The following is a 20,561-nucleotide window of genomic DNA, read 5'->3' as shown; positions in this document are numbered from 1 at the left end:
AGGGGAAAGTGAGAACACGAATCATGTAACCATGGAAAATTTTTCTAAAAAATTAAAAAATTAAAAAAAAAAAAGAATCATTACTAAGTATCAGTTCCAAAGCAGAAGAATGATAAGGACTAGACAACTGGGGTTAAGTGACTTGCCCAGAGTCACACAGCTAGGAAGTTGGAGTCAAATTTGAATTCAGGACCTCCTGTCTCCAGGCCTGGCTTTCTATTCACTTAGTCATCTAGCTACTCCCCAAATTTAATAATGAGAATAAGTAATAACAATAGAATAATTAATAATCTGATAATAAGAATGAGTGTAAAGTCCTACACTTGGGTTCAAAAGAAAATCAAATAGACAAGTTTTATATCTGTAGAGTAGTTTTTATGTGAAGATTTTGAGGTTTTAGCAGATGTTCAGTATGAGTCAATTGCAACCAAAGAAATGAACATGAACTCAGAGTGCTTTAGGGCTGAAGTACACAGAATGAGGGTTAGTTGCCAGTGTGTTGCACAGCCCTGGTCAGACAATATAGGAGTATAATGCTCAGACTTGGATCTGCAAAGGCACCCAGGAATGACGTCAAACTGAAGCAAAGAAAAGTGAGCAGAATGAAATGGGGAGAACCCAGTAACTGTTCAAGTATTTGAAAGGCATTAGATATTCTTCTGCTTAGTCTCACAGGGACAGAACCAGAAACAATGCATATAAGTTGCAGGGGTCGATTTAAGTTTGATGTTGCAAAAAATCCCCTAAGAATTAGAGGTGCCCAAAAGAAACATGGACACTAGAAGGGAGAAATTTTCCTTCTCTGAAGATCTTCAAGCCCCACAGAGTCTGGAACTTGCAAAGAACATCTAACACCTAGAATTTTGTGGCTGTCTTCCAATGTAGAAGAACTAGAAGCTGACTCCAATCTGTATAAAGGTTGCTTCAAAGTCTGTTACTTGGCATAACCTCAGCCAGGCTGAAGTTCTTCAACAGAGATTAAACTTCGTTCTGCTCTCTAAGTTGCTTCAAAGCACTGGGGTCAATTAACATTCCAAGATGAGATAATGGATCTTTATTAGAAAGGCCATTTGTTTCCCTGAAGACAAAAGATTCCCCTTTAATGACAGCAAAGGGAGCAGAGAATTAACCATTATCTACATAAACACAGTGATTGGAAACCCATAGGGCAGAGACCAACTTTTGACAGACACTAGAGCCCCATGACTTTTCTCCTTTCTACTCCAAACACATCTATCAACACAAATTCATAACTGCTGGTATTCCCTACCTTACTCATAAATAGATGAGATTTCTAATAATTTAAACTGAATTATTAAGGCATCATTATATTTGTACTAAATCTATATATTTAGGGGTACTTGGAGTTGCTTATGCCTCTGATCTTTTTTTATTTCCTGTAAGTTCCATTAAATCTAATTTTTGGGAATTTGGGAAAGCAGTTTGGAATTATGTAAATAAAGTGACTAAAATATTAATTTCCTTTTGAATCAAAGATTCCATTACTGGGCTTATACCCAAAGGAAGCCACTGATAAAGAAGAAAATCCTCATACAATCCAAAACATTTATGGCAGCACTTTTTGTGATAGCTAAGAATCAGAAACAAAGTTGATGCCCAACAGTTGGGGAACAGTTAAACAAATTGTGTACATGAATGTAATGGAGTATCACTGCACTATAAGAAATGAAGTGTGTAATGAATACAGAGAGGCAAGGAAAGAGCTATATGAGCTGATGCAGGTTGAATTAAGAAAAACTAAGAAAACAATACACACTGTGACTACAACAAAATAAATGGAAAGAATGACTCATGAAAAAAATAAATCAAAAGTGAATCTAACAAAATTATAAAGACAAGCAGGAAATCAAATGAAGAGATGGGAGAAGCCACCTCAACCTACCCTGTTGTGGAGGTGAGAGGCCCACCAATATTACCTACTGAACTTGTTTTTAGATTTTTTTCAATATATGATCAGTTGTTTTGAATATTTGCCTCTCTATAAAATATTATGTGTTGTGTTGAATGGCTCTCTGGGAAGTAGAGAGGACAACTAGAGTGATGTAAGAAACAGAAAACATCAATAAAAACTTTTTTGAAGAAGGTACAAAGCCATCCATGGCTCACTTCTCTTCCTACTTTGCTCCAAACTCTCCAACCTTTTCTACCTTGTCACCACTTCCTTCCTTTCTCCCTCCCTCCAGGCTATTCACCTTCCTTTTGTGTCATAAATTAGTAAGTAAGTTCCTTGAGAGGAAAGACTACCTTTCTTTTTGCCTATATTTGTATTCACCATGCCTAGCATGGTGCCTGGTATAAAAAAGGTGCTTAATAAATAAATGTTTGTTGAATTGACTTGTGAAAAAACCTAAATGGAAGCAATAATAAGAGGTGGAATTTATATAGTATTTTAAGATTTGAAAAGTGCTTCACATGCTATATCTCATTTGATCCTCACACCATCCCCATTAGAATGAACTAGGAACCAAATTCCAGGTTCTCTATCATAGTCGTTGCTTTTTAAAAAAATGTCTTTAGTCAAATAATAAACCGGGAGCCATGGAGGGAGTTTGTCTATCCCTAAATAATTAACTTAATAAAATTCTCAATCCATATGGAATCATCATTTTCATTAGCCTAAGCTGCTTTTTTCAACTGGGTTTCATTGCAGATGTTTTACTTTCTGGGTCACAATGTCTACTTTTGGTTAAGAAAACTCTACAATGTGAGTGGCAATGTCCTAGAATAGAAGCTCTAATACTCTCCACTACCCCATGAGAACAGCTGCTACTTTTGTTTTAAATTAACAACAAACTTCCATGAATTGGTCTATCTCAGAAAGGGTCACTAAATTTACTAAAGATTAAAATAAATTCAAGATTGTCAAAACTACTCATATTGGCATACAGCTCCTTTTTATCCTTGTAAAGATTAAAATTATTGGGAGATTTTATATTAATTTATAATTGCTTATTAAATAGTGAAAGTGGGCTGGGGAGAAAAAAAGGCACATAATCACATGGCCAGTTGCCTAGCTAACCTGTGCTCTTCATTCACTACATGTCCTGTTCACTCCCACTGCTTCCTAGCCAAGAGAGCACAAACTTCCTTCCTCTATAACTTACAACCCCGGTGATATCACTTCTTCTGGGTCTCCCTGCTTGGACAGACTTGACCTCAGTCCAGATCAAAGGTCAATCTTCCAGGTACCAGTGAGACAAAAGGCAAGGGTCTTCTGGCATGACAGACAGCCAAAGGATTTTCTTATACAGATAAGCCTCAAGCTTCATTCCCAACCCAATCAAAGGGTGAGAGTGAGACCAAGATGGATTTTCAAAACTTTCCTTCTAGAAAAGAAAGAGGGATATAGATTTATGTTAAATTTACACAGCCTCAAATCAATCCTGGAGGACAGAGTGAGACTGGGATTATTTTGTCCATTTTAAATATGTAGAAATAATCCTGAATACTGTTTTTCCCAAAGTTACATTTGGAAGAGGCAAAACTAAATTCCATGCTGCTTGCTTCTACTAAACTTTTATTAAAAAACAGCAAAAGGAATGAAAGGCAGAGATATATGTGTCAGGTAAAGAGAAAACCACAGCCAGAGGAAAGGATGATAATTTCATTGTTCATCTAAAGAGGCGTGAAAAACAATTATAGTGGAGGAGAGGATAAAGATGGTGATGAGATGCTTAAACTTTACTCTCAATGTAACTGGCTCAGAGTGAAACTAACAATCATACTCCCTGGGGTATAAAATCCTATCTTACCCTATAGAGAAGTAGGAGGTAAATAAGACAAGGAAAGAGGGGTGGTAACAGGAGAGAGGGGTAGGGGAGGGAGTGATAAAAAGCAAACAATGGTGAGAAGGGACAACGTGAAAGGAAAAAGAGCAGGATCAAAAGTAGAAAATAAGATGGAGGGGAATACATAGTTGGTAATCATAATTGTGAACGGGATGAACTCACCCATAAAACAGATGCAGATAGAGGGGATTTAAAACCCCAATCCTACTATATGTTGTTTACAAAAAACACATTTGAGGCAGGGTGATACACACAGAATAAAAGTAAGGGGCTAGAGCAGAATTTATTGTGCACCATCTAAAGTAAAATAAACAAACAAAAAAAGGAGTAGTAATTATGATCCCAGACAAAGCTAATGCAGAAATAGATCTGATTAAAAGATATAAGGAAGGAAATGAGCAATGAATCAATATCAGTACTAAACATATATGCCTCAAATGGTATAGTCTCTAAATTTTTAAAGGAAAAATTAATTGAACTTCAGGAGTAATTAGTGGAGGAACCTTAATTTCCCCTTTCAGATCTAGATAAATCAAACCAAAAAGTTAACAAGAAAGAAGTAAAGGAAGTGAATGAAATCTTAGAGAAATGAGAACTTATAGATCTCTGGAGAGAACTAAATGGGAATGGAAAGGAATATACCTTCTTTTGGTTCTTACACAAAAATTGACTACATATTACATCAGGGGTCGGCAACATATGGCTCTTTCTGCAGGAGCCATTAAGTCAATTTTTTTTTCAGGCACTGTTACAGGAGTGTGCACTGTTACAGGAGTGCACACTGTGAGCACTATATGGCTCTCATGAAATTACATTTTAAAAAATGTGGTGTTTATGGCTCTCACGGCCAAAAAGGCTGCTGACCCCTGTATTACATCATAAGAACTTCACAACCAAATGTAGAAAAGCAGAAATAATAACTGCATTCTTTTCAGATCATAAGGCAATTAAAGTTATAATCAATAAATCACCATGGAAAGACAAATCAAAAATTAACTGGAAACTAAATAATCTAATGCTAAAAAGGGTGGGCCAAGAACAAATTATAGAAACAATCAATAATTTGATTAATGAGAATGACAATGAGGAGACAACACATCAAAATTAGTGGGATAGAGTCAAAGCAGTACTTAGGAGGAAATTTATCTCTCTAAATGTTTACATCAATAAAAGAGAGAAAATGCAGATCAATAAATTGGGCATGCAATTAAAAAAAACTAGAAAAATGAATTTAAAATCTTCATTTAAAGACTAAGCTGGAAATCCTTAAAACTGAAGGAGAAATTTAAAAATTGAAAGTAAAAAAACCATTGAAACAATAAATAAGGCTAGGAGTTGGTTTTGTAAAACAAAAAAAAAAAAACAAGTAAAATAGAGCATTAATTTGATTTAAAAAAGGAAAGAAAAACAAATAATCAGTATCAAAAATGAAAAGGATGAACACCACCAATGAAGAGGAAATTAAAGCAGTCATTTAGGAGTTATTTTGCCTAATTATATGCCAATAATCTGTTAACCTAAGTGAAATGAATGAATATTTACACAAATATAAACTGACCAGATTAACAAAAGATGAAATAGAATCCTTAAATAATCCCATATCAGAAAAAGAAACTGAACAAGTCATCAAGGAACTCCCTATTAAAAAATCAGGGCCAGACAGATTCACAAGTGAATTCTATCAAACATTTAAAGAACAACTAATCCCAGTACGATATAAACTACTTGGGAAAATAGGCAGAGAAGGAATTTTATAAAATTCTTTTTATAAAACAAATATAGTTTCATATTTGTTTCATAAAGGAAACAAAGCCTTCTTCCCTAAGCCAGGATGAGCAAAAATAAAGAAAAGTATAGGACAATTTCATTAAAGAATATAGAGGCAAAAAATTTATATAAAATACTATTAAGGAGATTACAGCAATATATCACAAGAATCATTCACTATGACCTGGTGAGATTTACACCAGGAATGGAAGGTTAGTTTACTATTAGGAAAATCATCAGCATAATAATCAGCATAATATCAATGACCAAATTATTTGGATACAGAAAAAGTCTCTGACAAAATACAACACCCATTCCTATTAAAAAACACCAGGAAGCATAGGAATAAATGGGTTATTTCTTAAAATGATAAGTAGTATCAATCTAAAATCTTCAGCAAATATCATCTACAAAGGGAATAAGTTAGAAGTCTTCCCAATAAGATCAATCATGAAGCAAGGATGTCCATTATCACCAGTATTATGTAATATTGTATTAAAAATGCTAGCTTTAGCAATAAGAAAAAAGAAATTAAAGGAATCAGAGTAGGCAATGAGAAAAGAAATTGCACCAGAGGTGCTAATCCTTCATATATACTCCAAATCACAACATATAAATGTAATGAAGTATTATTGCACACACAAAAATGTGAATATGAGGAATTCATAGAAACACTGAAAGATTTATTAAATAGTAGAAAATATAAGAAAATGAAATGAGAACACTATGTATAAAACTTATAATAATGTCAAAAGAAACAATCCTAAAAGATATAAAATTCAGTTTGTACACAGTGTCTAATTTTAGTTCCTAGGAAATGATGAAACACCCTTCCCTTTCTTTCCATAGAGGGGGCAGATTGTCCAATATGCTGTCAGCTTTTTTTTTTTTTTAAACTCTTACCTTCCATCTCAAAATCAATACCATGTATTGATTCCAAGGCAGAAGACCGGTAAGGACTAGACAATGGGGGTTAAGTGACTTGTCCGGGGTCACACAGCTAAGAAGTATCTGAGGCTATATTTGAACCCAAGACCTCCCATCTCTAGGCCTAGCTCTCAATCCACTGAGCCACCCAGCTGCCCCTTGCTGTCAACATTTACCACTGTTAGTTTTCCAAGGTAGAAAGAAGAGTAAATTTTATCATTAAACAAGTACTGTGTATCTGCTGAAAATCTAGGCTTAAATGCAAACTGAGATAGTAAATGTGTACTATGACATAATAAAATAGCATTCTACTTAGCCTCTCCCACACACCCACAAAAAAAGTCAGGCATTAAAGATAAAATGGCAGTTAACTGAAAATTAATACAAAAGAATAGGAAAGTGCTACAAAAATTGTATAAGGAAGAACTATTCTGCAATATTTAAATGATCGTAGATTTTTCATAAGAAGTGCAAACATCTATAATTATTCTCAATTACAATAACAAATAAATTAAGACAAACTTGAGGTTTTTACTTCACATTCATCAAATTGGCAAACATAAGAAAGGACAAAATAGTCATTACTGTGAGAAGTCAGGCACATTAAAACATTATTGAAGGAAGTTGTGAACTGGATTGGTCCAACCTTCCTGGAAAACTAAAGTCATCAGAAAACACTAAATTCTTTATACCTTTTGCATCAGTAATTTCATTGGTTAAAAAAGTATCCAAATAAGAACAATGACAAACAAAAGTTCCATAAATAAAATATTTGTAGGAGCCATTTTTTGTGGTAGCCAAAAGTTGGAAATACCCACAGATTGGGGAATAGTTGAATAAGTAGTGGTATAATATTCAGATAAGGTAATTGTGGTTACACCAGACTAATGTTGTTAAAACCCTAGGCTGGGAGTTGCTGGGTGGCTCCAGAGGTGTGAGGACCTAGGCTCAACTCCAGCTCTGATACTTCCTACCTGTGTGAGCCTGGTTTAGCCCTTCCTGCTCTTTTGCCTTGTAACAGATACTTATTCAATAATAATTATTGATTCTAAGACAAAAGGTTTTAAAGAAGGCTTTCTTAAAAAACCCTATGCTGATTTCCAGGAAGATGGCGGCGTAGACAGAGCAAATCTTAAAACCTCCGCACCCTTAAACACCAAGATAGAAAATAATGTGCTTCGAGAAGAAAGCGGACCAAATCTAATAACGGGACAGAGCAGGGGGAACCCTACTGCAGCACAACTAAAGAGGTACACCAAGAAAAAGGCTTCAATACTTGAACTATCAGGACTGAGGGAATAGAAGGGGAATCCCAGGATCCCAGGACGCCTCCCCCACATGCTGTGTGGAGTCTCCAGCAGCCAGGGAAGTCTCAGGGCCAGTGGGTGCACTGGTCAGGAGAGAGGACCTTGCTGGCATAGGACTTAGGGAATCAAACACAGGCACTGGAGAGGTGACTGGAGGAGAAAACCAGAGAAACACAGCAAAAAACGCCCAGAAGATGGTGGCTTAGAGAGAGCCAAACCCCAGAGCGCAGACCGCTTGGCTTGGTTTCCTCATACCGAGATAAAGAACGCAGGGCTTCAAGAGGAAAGAAAACCAGATCAAACACAGTGGATAGTACGCAGGGGGACCCCACTGCTGGAGAGCTCAGTTCAGAGAAAATACTTCTTCTCACCCCACCTTTTTTGGATTTTTTTGTTTGTTTGTTTTTCCCTCCCCTTGAGGTTTTGAGGTTTTAGCCTCAGGGCAGATTAATCCAATCAATACAGGATTAATCCCAACAATTGGAGAGATTGAGAAGTCTTCAAAGGGCAGAGAAAGTAACTACAAACCTTTGCCCCTGGATGGAAAATCTTTCGTCAAAGATCATTAAATACATCTGCTCAAACTAGCAGAACAAGGAAGGGAAAAAAACATGAGTAAGCAACAGAAAAAGAGGAAAGAAATGACAATTGACAGCTTCTTTCAAGGAAGTGAAAAGAGAGCAAATGAAACAGAAATAGAAGAAGAGGAAGTAGTTCCAGCGAACTGGACACAGGCTTTGGAAGATCTCAAAATTCAATTAACTCAAGAATTTAAAACTCAATTAATTCAAGAACTTCAGGAACTCAAAAAACAATCAAGAGAGGCTGAAGACAATTTGAAAAAGGAAATACATGAGCTAAAACAAGAAAATAAAGTCTCTAAAGCCAGAATTGGCCAGCTTGAAAATGAAGCAAAGAAGGGAAAAGATGATCTACAAAGAAAATCAGACCAGAAAGAGGACGATCAAAAAGCAAGGGATGAAATTCAGTCTTTAAAAAACAGAACTCAATACTTCACAAGGCAGCAAGAATATATTAAACAAAATTTAAAAAAATGAAAAATTTGAAACACCTCATTGATTCAACCAAAGATCTAGAGAACAGAGCTAGAAGAGACAACTTAAGAATTATTGGTTTACCAGAACATCATGATAAAAGAAAAAGTTTAGATAGCATTTAATACCTCCTACATTTAATCCACAACTGACAACTTCCAGGAATATTATAGCCAAATTCAAAAACTACCAGACCAAAGAAAAAATATTACAAGCTGCCAAGAAGAAGTCATTCAGATATCAGGGAACCACAGTTAGGATAACACAGGATCTGGCTGCACCTACATTGAAGGACCAGAAGGCATGGAACACAATATTCAGGAAAGCAAGAGAACTGGGTCTACCATCAAGAATCAACTATCCAGCAAGACTAACTATATTACTGCAGGGAAAAGTATGGTCATTCAATAAAATTGAGGACTTCCAAACATTCATCAAGAAAAAACCGGACTTAAACAGAGAGTTTGCTGCCCAAACCCAGAACTCAAGAGAATCAACATAAGGTAACTAAGAGAATGGGGGGGGGGGGAGAAAAAAAATTCTTTTCTTTAAGGGACACAAGTTCAATCAATTTATATCCCAAGAAGAAAAAAAGGTATTGGCAAATATTAAAAATTATTATCACCAACAGGGTAACTAGAAGAAGTTTACATAGAGGGAACAGGGACAAACTGTATAGGATGAAAGGTCAAGAGATATATAAATATATTTATGTATGTATCTATGTATGTATGTATGTATAAATATACACAAAACTGGGAGGGGGGAAGAAGATAACAATAAGAAAAAAAGGAAAGCAAACAAAAAGGAATAAGTTTATATTCCATAAAGAAGCACATGGGATCAACAGGGAAAAATAACAACACACTGTAAGGGTAAAGAGGTTAGAGAGAGGGAATGTTCAATACTTAAGTGCATTGAAATCAACTTAGAGAAGAACAATCAGATCCATAGGGGCAGAAAATTGATTCTGCCCTATAGAGAAGTAGAAGGGTAACAAAGGGACTGGTAGGGAGGGAAGCAATACTAGGGAGGGAGAGGGCTTGGTGGGGGGAGCACCGCATGGCTTTAAAGAACAATAAGAGGGGATTATAGGTACTGATTAAAAACAAAACACTGGTATAGAAGGAAACAGTGAAAGAAGAAAGGACAGGACTAGGAGAGAGAATCAAAATGTCTGGCAATGCAGAGTTGATAATTATAACTCTGAATGTGAATGGGATGAACTCACCCATAAAACGGAAGCAAATAGCAGAGTGGATTAGAAACCAAAACCTAACAATATGTTGTTTACAAGAAACACACATCAGACAGACAGACAGACAGACATAGAATGTAAAAGAACTATTGAATTAATAAGTAAGAGTAGAAGCTGGTNCCATAGGGGCAGAAAATTGATTCACGCCCTATAGAGAAGTAGAAGGGAAACAAACGGACTGGTAGGGAGGGAAACAATACTAGAGAGGGAGAGGGCTTGGGGGGGAGGGGACCCCTGTGTAGCTTTAAAGAACAATAAGAGGGGAATAAGAAGGGGGGGGGGAGAAAGGGAAGTACAACAAGGGAGGGGATTATAGGAACTGATTAAAAACAAAACACTGGTATAGAAGGAAACAGTGAAAGAAGAAAGGACAGGACTAGAAGAGAGATGTCTGAGAATGCAGAGTTGATAATTATAACACTGAATGTGAATGGGATGAACTCACCCATAAAACGGAAGCAAATAGCAGAGTGGATTAGAAACCCAAACCTAACCATATGTTGTTTACAAGAAACACACATCAGACAGACAGACAGACAGACAGACAGACAGTCAGACAGACATAGAATGAAAATGAGAGGATGCAGCAAAATCTTTTGGGCTTCAAATGAGAAAAAGAAGGCAGGGGTGGCTATCATGATCTCTGACAGAGCCAAAGTAAAAATAGATAAGGTTAAAAGAGATAGGGAAGGTTACTACATCCTAATTAAAGGCAGTATAAACAATGAAGAAATATCAGTACTCAATATGTATGCACCAAATGGAATAGCTTACAAATTTCTAAAGGAGAAGCTAGTGGAGCTCAAGGAGGAAATAGATAGCAAAACCATACTAGTGGGGGACCTGAACCTTCCCCTATCAGATCTAGATAAGTCAAACCAAAAAATAAATAAGAAATAGATAAGAGAGGTGAATGAAACCCTAGAAAAATTCGAGTTAATAGATATTTGGAGAAAAATAAATAGAGACAAAAAGGAATACACCTTCTTTTCAGCAGCACATGGAACATTCACAAAGATAGAACATGTAATAGGGCACAGAAACATGGCAAATAAATGCAAAAAAGCAGAAATAATAAATGTAACCTTCTCAGATCATAATGCAATAAAAATAGTTATTAGTAAGAATACATGGAGAGGCAAACCAAAAACTAATTGGAAATTAAATAATATGATTCTCCAAAATAATTTAGTGAAAGAACAAATCACAGAAACAATTAATAATTTCATTGAAGACAATGACAATGATGAGACATTTTACCCAAACTTATGGGATGCAGCCAAAGCAGTTCTATGGGGAAAATTGATATCATTGAGTGCATATATTAACAAATTAGGGAGGGCAGAGGTTAATGAATTGGGCATGCAACTTAAAAAAACTATAAAATGAACAAATTAGAAATCCTCAGATGAAAACTAACTTAGAAATACTAAAAATCAAAGGAGAAATTAATAAATCGAAAGTAAAAGAACTATTGAATTAATAAATAAGACTAGAAGCTGGTATTTTGAAAAAATAGATAAAATAGACAAAGTACTGGTTAATCTAATTAAAAAAAGGAAAGAAGAAAACCAAATTAATAGTATCAAAGATGAAAAAGGAGACCTCACCTCTAATAAAGAGGAAGTTAAGGTAATCATTGAAAATTATTTTGCCCAATTATATAGCAATAAATTTAGTAATCTAGGTGATATGGATGAATATTTGCAAAAATATAAATTGCCTAGATTAACAGTAGAAGAAATAGAATACTTAATAATCCAATATCAGAAAAAGAAAATTGAACAGGCCATTAAAGAACTCCCTAAAAAAAAAAATCGCCAGGGTCTGATGGATTCACAAGTGAATTCTATCAAACATTCAAAGAACAATTAATCCCAATACTATACAAATTATTTGATATAATAAGCAAAGAAGGAGTCTTACCAAACTCCTTTTATGACACAAATATGGTACTGATTCCAAAGCCAGGCAGATCAAAAACAGAGAAAGAAAATTACAGACCAATCTCCTTAATGAACATAGATGCAAAAATCTTAAATAGAATACTAGCAAAAAGATACCAGCGAGTGATCAAGAGGGTTATTCATCATGATCAGGTGGGATTTATACCAGGATGCAAGGATGGTTCAACATTAGGAAAACCATCCACAGAATTGACCATATCAACAAGCAAACCAACAAAAACCACATGATTATCTCAATAGATGCTGAAAAAGCCTTTGACAAAATACAACACCCATTCCTACTGAAAACACTAGAAAGTATAGGAATAGAAGGTTCTTTCCTAAAAATAATAAACAGTATATATCTTAAACCATCAACAAGCATCATATGCAATGGGGATAAATTAGAAGCTTTTCCAATAAGATCAGGTGTGAAACAAGGATGCCCATTATCACCTCTTTTATTTAACATTGTACTAGAAACACTAGCAGTAGCATTTAGAGAAGAAAAAGAAATTGAAGGTATTAAAATAGGTAATGAAGAGACTAAGCTATCATTCTTTGCAGATGATATGATGGTCTACTTAAAAAATCCTAGAGAATCAACTAAAAAGCTAGTAGAAATAATCAACAACTTTAGCAAAGTTGCAGGATACAAAATAAATGTACATAAATCATCAGCATTTCTATATATTTCCAACGCATCACAGCAGCAAGAGGTAGAAAGAGAAACACCATTTAAAATTACCCTAGACAAAATAAAATACTTAGGAATCTATCTACCAAAACAAATACAGGAATTATACGAACATAACTACAAAACACTTTCCAAAAAAGTAAAACTAGATCTAAACAATTGGAAAAACATTGAGTGCTCATGGGTAGGACAAGCTAACATAATTATTAAAAATGACCATTCTACCCAAATTAATTTACTTATTTAGTGCCATACCTATCAAACTACCAAAAACCTTTTTTACTACATTAGAAAAAACTATAACAAAGTTTATTTGGGAGAACAAAAGATCAAGAATATCAAGGGAAATAATGAAAAAAAACATGAAGGAAGGTGGCTTAGTAGTACCAGATATTAAGCTATACTATAAAGCAGCAGTCATCAAAACAATATGGTACTGGCTAAGAGACAGAGAGGAGGATCAGTGGAATAGACTTGGGGTAAGTGATGTCAGCAAGACAGTGTATGATAAACCCAAAGAGCCCAACTTTTGGGACAAAAATCCACTATTTGACAAAAACTGCTGGGAAAATTGGAGAACAATATGGGAGACATTAGGTTTAGATCAACATCTCAAACCATACACCAAGATAAATTCAGAATGGGTGAAAGACTTAAATATAAAGAAGGAAACTATAAGTAAATTAGGTGAACACAGAATAGTATACTTGTCAGATCTCTGGGAAAGGAAAGATTTTAAAACCAAAGAAGAGTTAGAGAAAATTACAAAATGTAAAATAAATAATTTTGATTAAATTAAATTAAAAAGTTTTTTTACAAAGAAAAACAATGTAACCAAAATCAGAAGGGAAACAATAAACTGGGAAAAAATCTTTATAACAAAAAAATTCTGACAGAGGTCTAATTACTCAAATATACAAGGAGCTAAATCAATTGTATAAAAAAATCAAGCCATTCCCCAATTGATAAATGGGCAAGGGACATGAATAGGCAATTTTCAGATAAAGAAATCAAAAGTATCAATAAGCACATGAGAAAGTGTTCTAAATCTCTAATAATTAAAGAAATGCAAATCAAAACAACTCTGAGGTACCACCCACACCTAGCAGATTGGCTAAAATGATAGCAGGGGAGAGTAATGAATATTGGAGGGGATGTGGCAAAATTGGGACATTAATGCACTGCTGGTGGAGTTGTGAACTGATCCAACCATTCTGGAGGGCAATTTGGAACTATGCCCAAAGAGCAATAAAAGAATGCCTGCCCTTTGATCCAGCAATACCATTGCTGGGATTGTACCCCAAAGAGATCATAGATAAACAGACTTGCACAAAAATATTTATAGCTGCGCTCTTTGTGGTGGCAAAAAAACTGGAAAGCAAGGGTATGCCCTTCAATTGGGGAATGGCTGAACAAATTGTGGTATACGTTGGTGATGGAATACTACTGTGCTCAAAGGAATAATAAACTGGAGGAATTCCATGTGAACTGGAAAGACCTCCAGGAATTGATGCAGAGTGAAAGGAGCAGAGCCAGAAGAACACACAGAGACTGATATACTGTGGTAAAATCAAATGTAATAGACATCTGTACTAGCAGCAATGCAATGACCCAAGACAATTCTGAGGGATTTATGGAAAGGAACACTACCCACATTCAGAGGAAGAACTACAGGAGTGGAAACACAGAAGAAAAACAACTGCTTGGACACTTGGGTTGATGAGGACATGATTGGGGATGTAGACCTGAAAAGACCACACTCATGTAACTATCAATAATGTGTAAATAAGCCTTGACTGACTACACATATTAAAACCAGTGGAAATGCGAATTAGCTACAGTGGAGGGGGGAGGGGGTCAAGGGGGTGAAGGGGAAAATAAAAACATGACTTATTTTTTCTAAAAATAAAAAATTATTAAAAAAAAAAAACCCTATGCTGGAAGTCAAGCAGAAATAGCAATGGCCTCTGAAATCCTTCTTAACCAAGGGCTTGAGGTTTTCCCAACATAGCCCAATGCCTCTTTTGCCATAGAATTTTGGTTCTAATAGTAGGTAAAGTTACAGGGTTGCCTTGAACTTCTGTTTGGCCCTCTCTAGGAAAATGACCACTATGATACTAAACAGAATGAACATAAGGAATTCAAAGAAACATGGCAAAGCTTATATGAATGAAGACAGAGTAAAGAAAGGAGAAACAGGTGAATTATATATAATTAATAAGTATTTATCAAATACCTACTATACTGGTATTATAATGGGGGATACAAATACAGTTACAAATCATGGAGAGTTTACATTCTGGTTAAGAATACAAGCAGATATCCATGAATACAGATTAAATACAAAGCAAATAAATACAAATTAATACAAAATGGGCGGGGGGGGAATTGTGGGGAGGTGCAGGAAAGGAACTTGGGGCAGAAAGTACTGTTTGAGCTAAGCCTGGAAGGAAAAGAAGGATTCTAGTAGGAGAAAGAGGTGAGAATAACATACATTATAGGCCTGGAGTGTGGAAGGCCAATAAGAGAAACAGAGTCTCAAATAGATGAAAATCTGAGACTCGTCTTTTGACCCCTTTTATGATTCACACCTTTTCTTACTGAAAAACATTATAGCCTTCTAGGAAAACTTTAAGTTCTTAGTAAACCAGCACTTAATGAGTTAACAGCCTTTTTTTCACTCAGCAGAGTAAAGCTATAGCTGTGGGTATATCTCTAACTTCTCCGGGCAGCCCAAGGAGTGGCAAGCTCAGGCAAAATAACTTTTAGATAAAGTGAGGCTCATTTTTAACCTTGAAACTTTTTTCTCATCCAGCATTATCTTCATAAGAAAATTCTTTGTAAAACTATAACTTTATTGGGCTTTGATATGACATAATTTGTGTTTCTGCACAAACACAAAAGTTTAAAAGGGGTTCTTTTGTGTGAAATGAGTTTTGAAGTATATATAATAAACTCCATGCTACAAGAGAGAGAGCTGGAAGCATGAGCTAAAAGATCATCCATGTCCTTTACTTACTTATCAACTAAGCTGTCTTTATCAGATTATCTGGGGATGATAGATAGATCTCCAGACTGGAGGATAGCCTCGGCAAAGGTAAAGAGCTAGGAGTTGAAGAGAAATAGGAGAGTGAGGCTGGATCCTCAGAGTGTGGAAGAGGAAATACATTCAATGAAGCCATAAAGTCAGGTTGCAAAAAAGTGATGAATGGTTTTAAGAGATAAACACATTTTATACCCACTTAAACTTATTGAATGAGTAAAACAGTCATATCTGTGCTTGAGGAAAATCACTTTGGTAGCTCCAAGAAGAAAAGTATGACTTGAGAAGAGCCTTGACGCTGAAGACCAATGAGAAGGCTACTAAGATAATCAATGCATGGGCTGAGCCCAAATTAAAGTGAGAGCAGTGTGAGTCAAATTAAAGAAAGGAGTCAAATACAAATGTAAATGGAGAAATGGCAAGAAATGCCTATGAAGACTACTAAACCTGGAGACTAGAATAATCATGGTGTCTTCAATAGAAATAGTGAAGTTTAGAAGAAGGGTGGGTTCTGTTTTGGACATGTCAGGTTTGAGATATCTCTAAGATTTAGATACAACTACAAACACAAAAAGGCCATGAAACTCTGATTAAATGCACTGACCAACACAGTTTCCAAAACAATAGATGATGAAACACACTTTCCTTTTCTTGGTAGAGATGTGAGAGACTGCATGCACACAATATTGCAGAAGTTGTCAGAGAAAGTTGCAATGTTGGTCAATATGACAACCTTTTTTTGTTACGGGGAGTGTTTCATGGTGGAGATAGAAGGAGATATTGTAAAAAACAAATTGGAAAAAAAGAGAGGTTTCAAAACCAATAAAACAGATAAGAACCTAAATTAGGATAGTGCTATTTAAGTGGAAAGAAGACCAGTGATGTGCCAGATGTTTCAAAGAGAAAGGACATTAAGACTTGGCAATTGACTTGTTATAAGGAGGGAGGATAAAGAAGAGTGAAAAATGCCTGGGAATTCTACTTAATTGTCACAAGCAAATCTTTGATTGCAATCACATATCCTAAGTGTGATTTCCCCTTGGCTAGCTCTTCTCTTATCCCATAACACAAGGAGGCCACATTTGAAATCACGAAGGCTTTGGGTCCAATTTTTCCAAGTAAAAACATCCTTTGGACTTGGAGGGTAGCAACAACTCAGGTCTATTCAAGATAGTGACTAGGGTAATCTACCTCAAAGGTTAATATTCAGTACACATTTTGCTTCCTCACCTGATGCACATAATATTCCAAATCATAGAGAGCAGTTATCTTCTCTTCCAGGGTGGTGCTGGAGCTGTTGAACTGGTTGATCAGCCGAATCATAATCTGAAGGTCAGTCTCAATGACAACATTCAATGCTTCAAAGTCCTTCTTCAGATCTTCAATAGGGCGGAAACGTCGCCTGACCTCTTCCTGCCGAGCCTAGGGAAGAAAATAAGTACAAAGACAAGCAGAAGTGAAAGTGGTTGAGGTCTATGGGTGCGAGGGCACAAGAAAGAATAAAACAGCATGAGTGGAGACTAGGAGGGAAGATGGGGGAGTAAAGTGGGGAAAGGTGTGAAGCTGTAAAAGAAAATGGAGTCATTGAGTATATATTTAAAAGTTCCTGAAACTTTTACAGTAGTGGATCACTTTACATTTAAGAAAATACTTGCTTTGATAAAAGAAAAAAGTAAATACTGTATAAGTAGAATGACCAAGCTAGGTCTTGGAGAAGAGCTGAGAAAATGCCCTTTCCTCCCTTCACTGCAGGCTGGGGGAACAAAGGAGTGTGGAATACTGCATATACTGTCATCGACAATCATTGTGCTGGTTAAATTTACCAAACTGCTTTTGTTCTGCTTTCTTTTTTAATGTTACAAGAGATGGTTCTATTGGTAGGGGGAGGGATGGATATATTTGGAAACAGATGTGACATTTTTTAAAAGGCATAAATTATCTTGTCAAGTATTTCCTTCACAATAACCCTTGATGCCCGAGAGGTTTAGGACCTGCCTCTCCTGATTCTGCACTTTCTAAAACACTAAATCCTTCCACTATATCCAGATAAGAGAATCCCAGGAACTAGCCTCCATACACTTAGACATTTAGAATACATGTGGAAGAACTTCAGAAAAGAACCTCTGATTTGGATAAATCTCATAGACTCAAAAAATAACAAACATGTCCTTATATATGCTTTTCCAAGGCAGAGAATGGAACCTTCCCATTCTTACAACTGCCAACATGCAATTTCTAAGTGTAAGCGGTTAATTAGATCTGGAATGGAGAGTTAAGCACATTGGGCCATTCCTGAGACTTTTGGGACACCAATGGTCAGAAAGCCTAAACCCTAATCTCTGCTCTGTATCAGTGTTCCCACCTGACAAAGCAAGTTTTTTAGGAAAGCCTGGGAAAGAAAAAACTGTGGGCAGAAAGAACTGTCAAGAATGGGAACAATTTACTGATGAAAATTAAATCACTGTCATTACTGTCAATCTAACCACAGGTGTACAATTTATGTGACTGTTTGAAATGGCTAAATTACTGCATGTACTGTACCCAAATCCCTAACAATCTACACTCACCCCTCCCTATATATGTACACAAAGTGTTTCTGAGATCAAGTTATGCCGTTAGGTGGGAAAAGGCCTTTAACTGAATATTTCAAAAATGTGATGGTCTCTATTTTGCATTCCAATTGCAAAAAATAATGCTCACAAACCCTGAAAGGACACTGCCATTTCTGTCTCAAATAATAGAGTCTCTGTCATTCAAGAAAAATTAAAAGGCATAGATATTTATAATATCAGGATGATGAGCAGCAATCAGCTCCAAATTGCTCATCTCTTACTTATGGGTTTTTCTCCCACCCACGACAAGCACCTCTTGGCAACAGCATCCAAAGGGAATGAAAGAGCCCAATTGAAAAAAAGGACCATGTTCCTTGCAAAAAAACTCATTCAGCAAGGTTCCCTATTTTTCTTCCCAGGGCCCAAAAAGGGAGATATTGTCACAGCACCTAACCTTATAGATTGTCTGCTACAAGGTTGAGTCATAAGTGGATATGTTGGCTAAGGAACTGGACCCCACTCTTGGACCATAGGCCAAACCATGAACTGCAATTAATTAATTTTAAAAACTGAAGTCATCAAAACAGCAACCAACTCCCTTATGGGGTGGAGTTGGGGGGTGGGGGTGAGAGCAGCTAACAATGATAAAATACTCCCAAAACATAAAGGCAGGCAAATAGCAGTGTCAAAGACATTAAGAGTCTAAAAGATAGGACTCAATAATATTAATAATCCAGAGTCCTCTTGGGAAGTGAGAGTCTTTGGAAGGAGAAGGTTAATTCTTTTAGCATATTAAAATTCCATGGAATGAAATTAAGTTCCTGACTTCTTTGAAAATTTTGTTCAACATAACGGTTTTCTCTACTAGCAGCAATGCAATGATCCGGAGCAATGCTGAGGGACTTATGAGAAAAAAAAAACTAGCCATATTCAGAGGAAGAACTGTGGGAGGAGAAACACAGAGGAAAAACAACTGCTTGAACACATGGGTTGATGGGGATATTATTGGGGATGGAGACACTAAACGATAACTCTAGTCCAACTATCGATAATATGTAATTAGGTCTTTTTTTTTTTTACCCTTAATTTCGGTGCATTGTCTCATAGGTGGAAGAGTGGTAAGGGTGGGCAATGGGGGTCAAGTGACTTGCCCAGGGTCACACATCTGGGAAGTGGCTGAGGCCGGGTTTGAACCTAGGACCTCCCATCTCTAGGCCTGACTCTCACTCCACTGAGCTATCCAGCTGCCCCCTATGAAATTAGGTCTTGATCAATGATACATGTAAAACCCAGTGGAATTGTGTTTGGAGGGTCTGGGGGAGAGGGAAAGAACATGAAATATGTAACTATGGGAAAATATTCAAAATAAAAATTAAAAAATTAAAAACCACTAAAAATTAAAATAAATAAATGAATGAATGAATAAGTGAAAATAATGCCATCTGCTTCCAGAGAAGGAAATGATGAAGTCTGAATCTAAACCAAAGAAAACTTTTATTTTCTTAATATTATTTTTGTTTGATTTTCCTTCCATAAAAGAATCAATATAAACAATATTTTATATGATTAAACATGTAAAATCTATATGAGACTGTTTAGCATTTCAGGAGATGGGGGAGGGAAAGAAGGAGAGAATTTAGGGTTCAAAATTCTTTTTAAAATGTTGGAAACTATTTTTACATAAAATTGGAAGAAATTAAATTAAATTAAAAGTAAATAATTCTATTGACATAAAAAAAAGAAAAAAAAGAATTTTGTTCAAAAGTAACCTCCTGATTTTACAAAATGTTAACATCATCCCTGTTAATGACAAATACAAACTTGTATTTGTTCATGGATGCTTCAAACTCTTTTTACACTGGGATGAGGACATGGTTATATAAACAATCCAATTTTTACGTAATTATCTCTGTGACTGGGTAAGTTACTTCCTCACAGCTAGGTGGCACAAAAGATTAGACTACTGGGTCTAAAATCAAATCAAACCTGAGTTCAAATCTAGATAGCCTCAGACCCTTACTAGTTCACTTAAGTTCTGTCCGCCTCAGATTCATTTGTCAAATAGGGATAATCTACTTCCCAGGGTTGTGAGATCAAATGAGATAATATGTGTAAAGCACTTAGCATGGGAGCTGGCACATAGCAGGCACTTAATAAATGCTCCCCCTTTGACCTTCCATACCTCATTTTTGTAAAGCAG

At 35.9% G+C, this 20,561-nt stretch overlaps 1 protein-coding gene across 1 annotated transcript in view; it reads right to left on the bottom strand.

Moving 5' to 3' along the window:
• SIL1 (SIL1 nucleotide exchange factor) overlaps window positions 1-20,561 on the bottom strand; it is a 294,004-nt gene that overhangs the window by 69,052 nt on the left and 204,391 nt on the right. Inside the window, exon 7 of the mRNA XM_044664561.1 lies at window positions 17,040-17,231. Within this exon, the coding sequence (XP_044520496.1) occupies window positions 17,040-17,231 (192 nt within the window). The remainder of the gene's footprint in view (window positions 1-17,039; window positions 17,232-20,561) is intronic.

This window comes from Gracilinanus agilis, chromosome 2, assembly GCF_016433145.1.
Source record: "Gracilinanus agilis isolate LMUSP501 chromosome 2, AgileGrace, whole genome shotgun sequence".
NCBI lineage: Eukaryota > Metazoa > Chordata > Mammalia > Didelphimorphia > Didelphidae > Gracilinanus > Gracilinanus agilis.
Note: the sequence above shows the minus strand (reverse complement) of the source record. Positions and strands in the feature narration are given on the sequence as shown.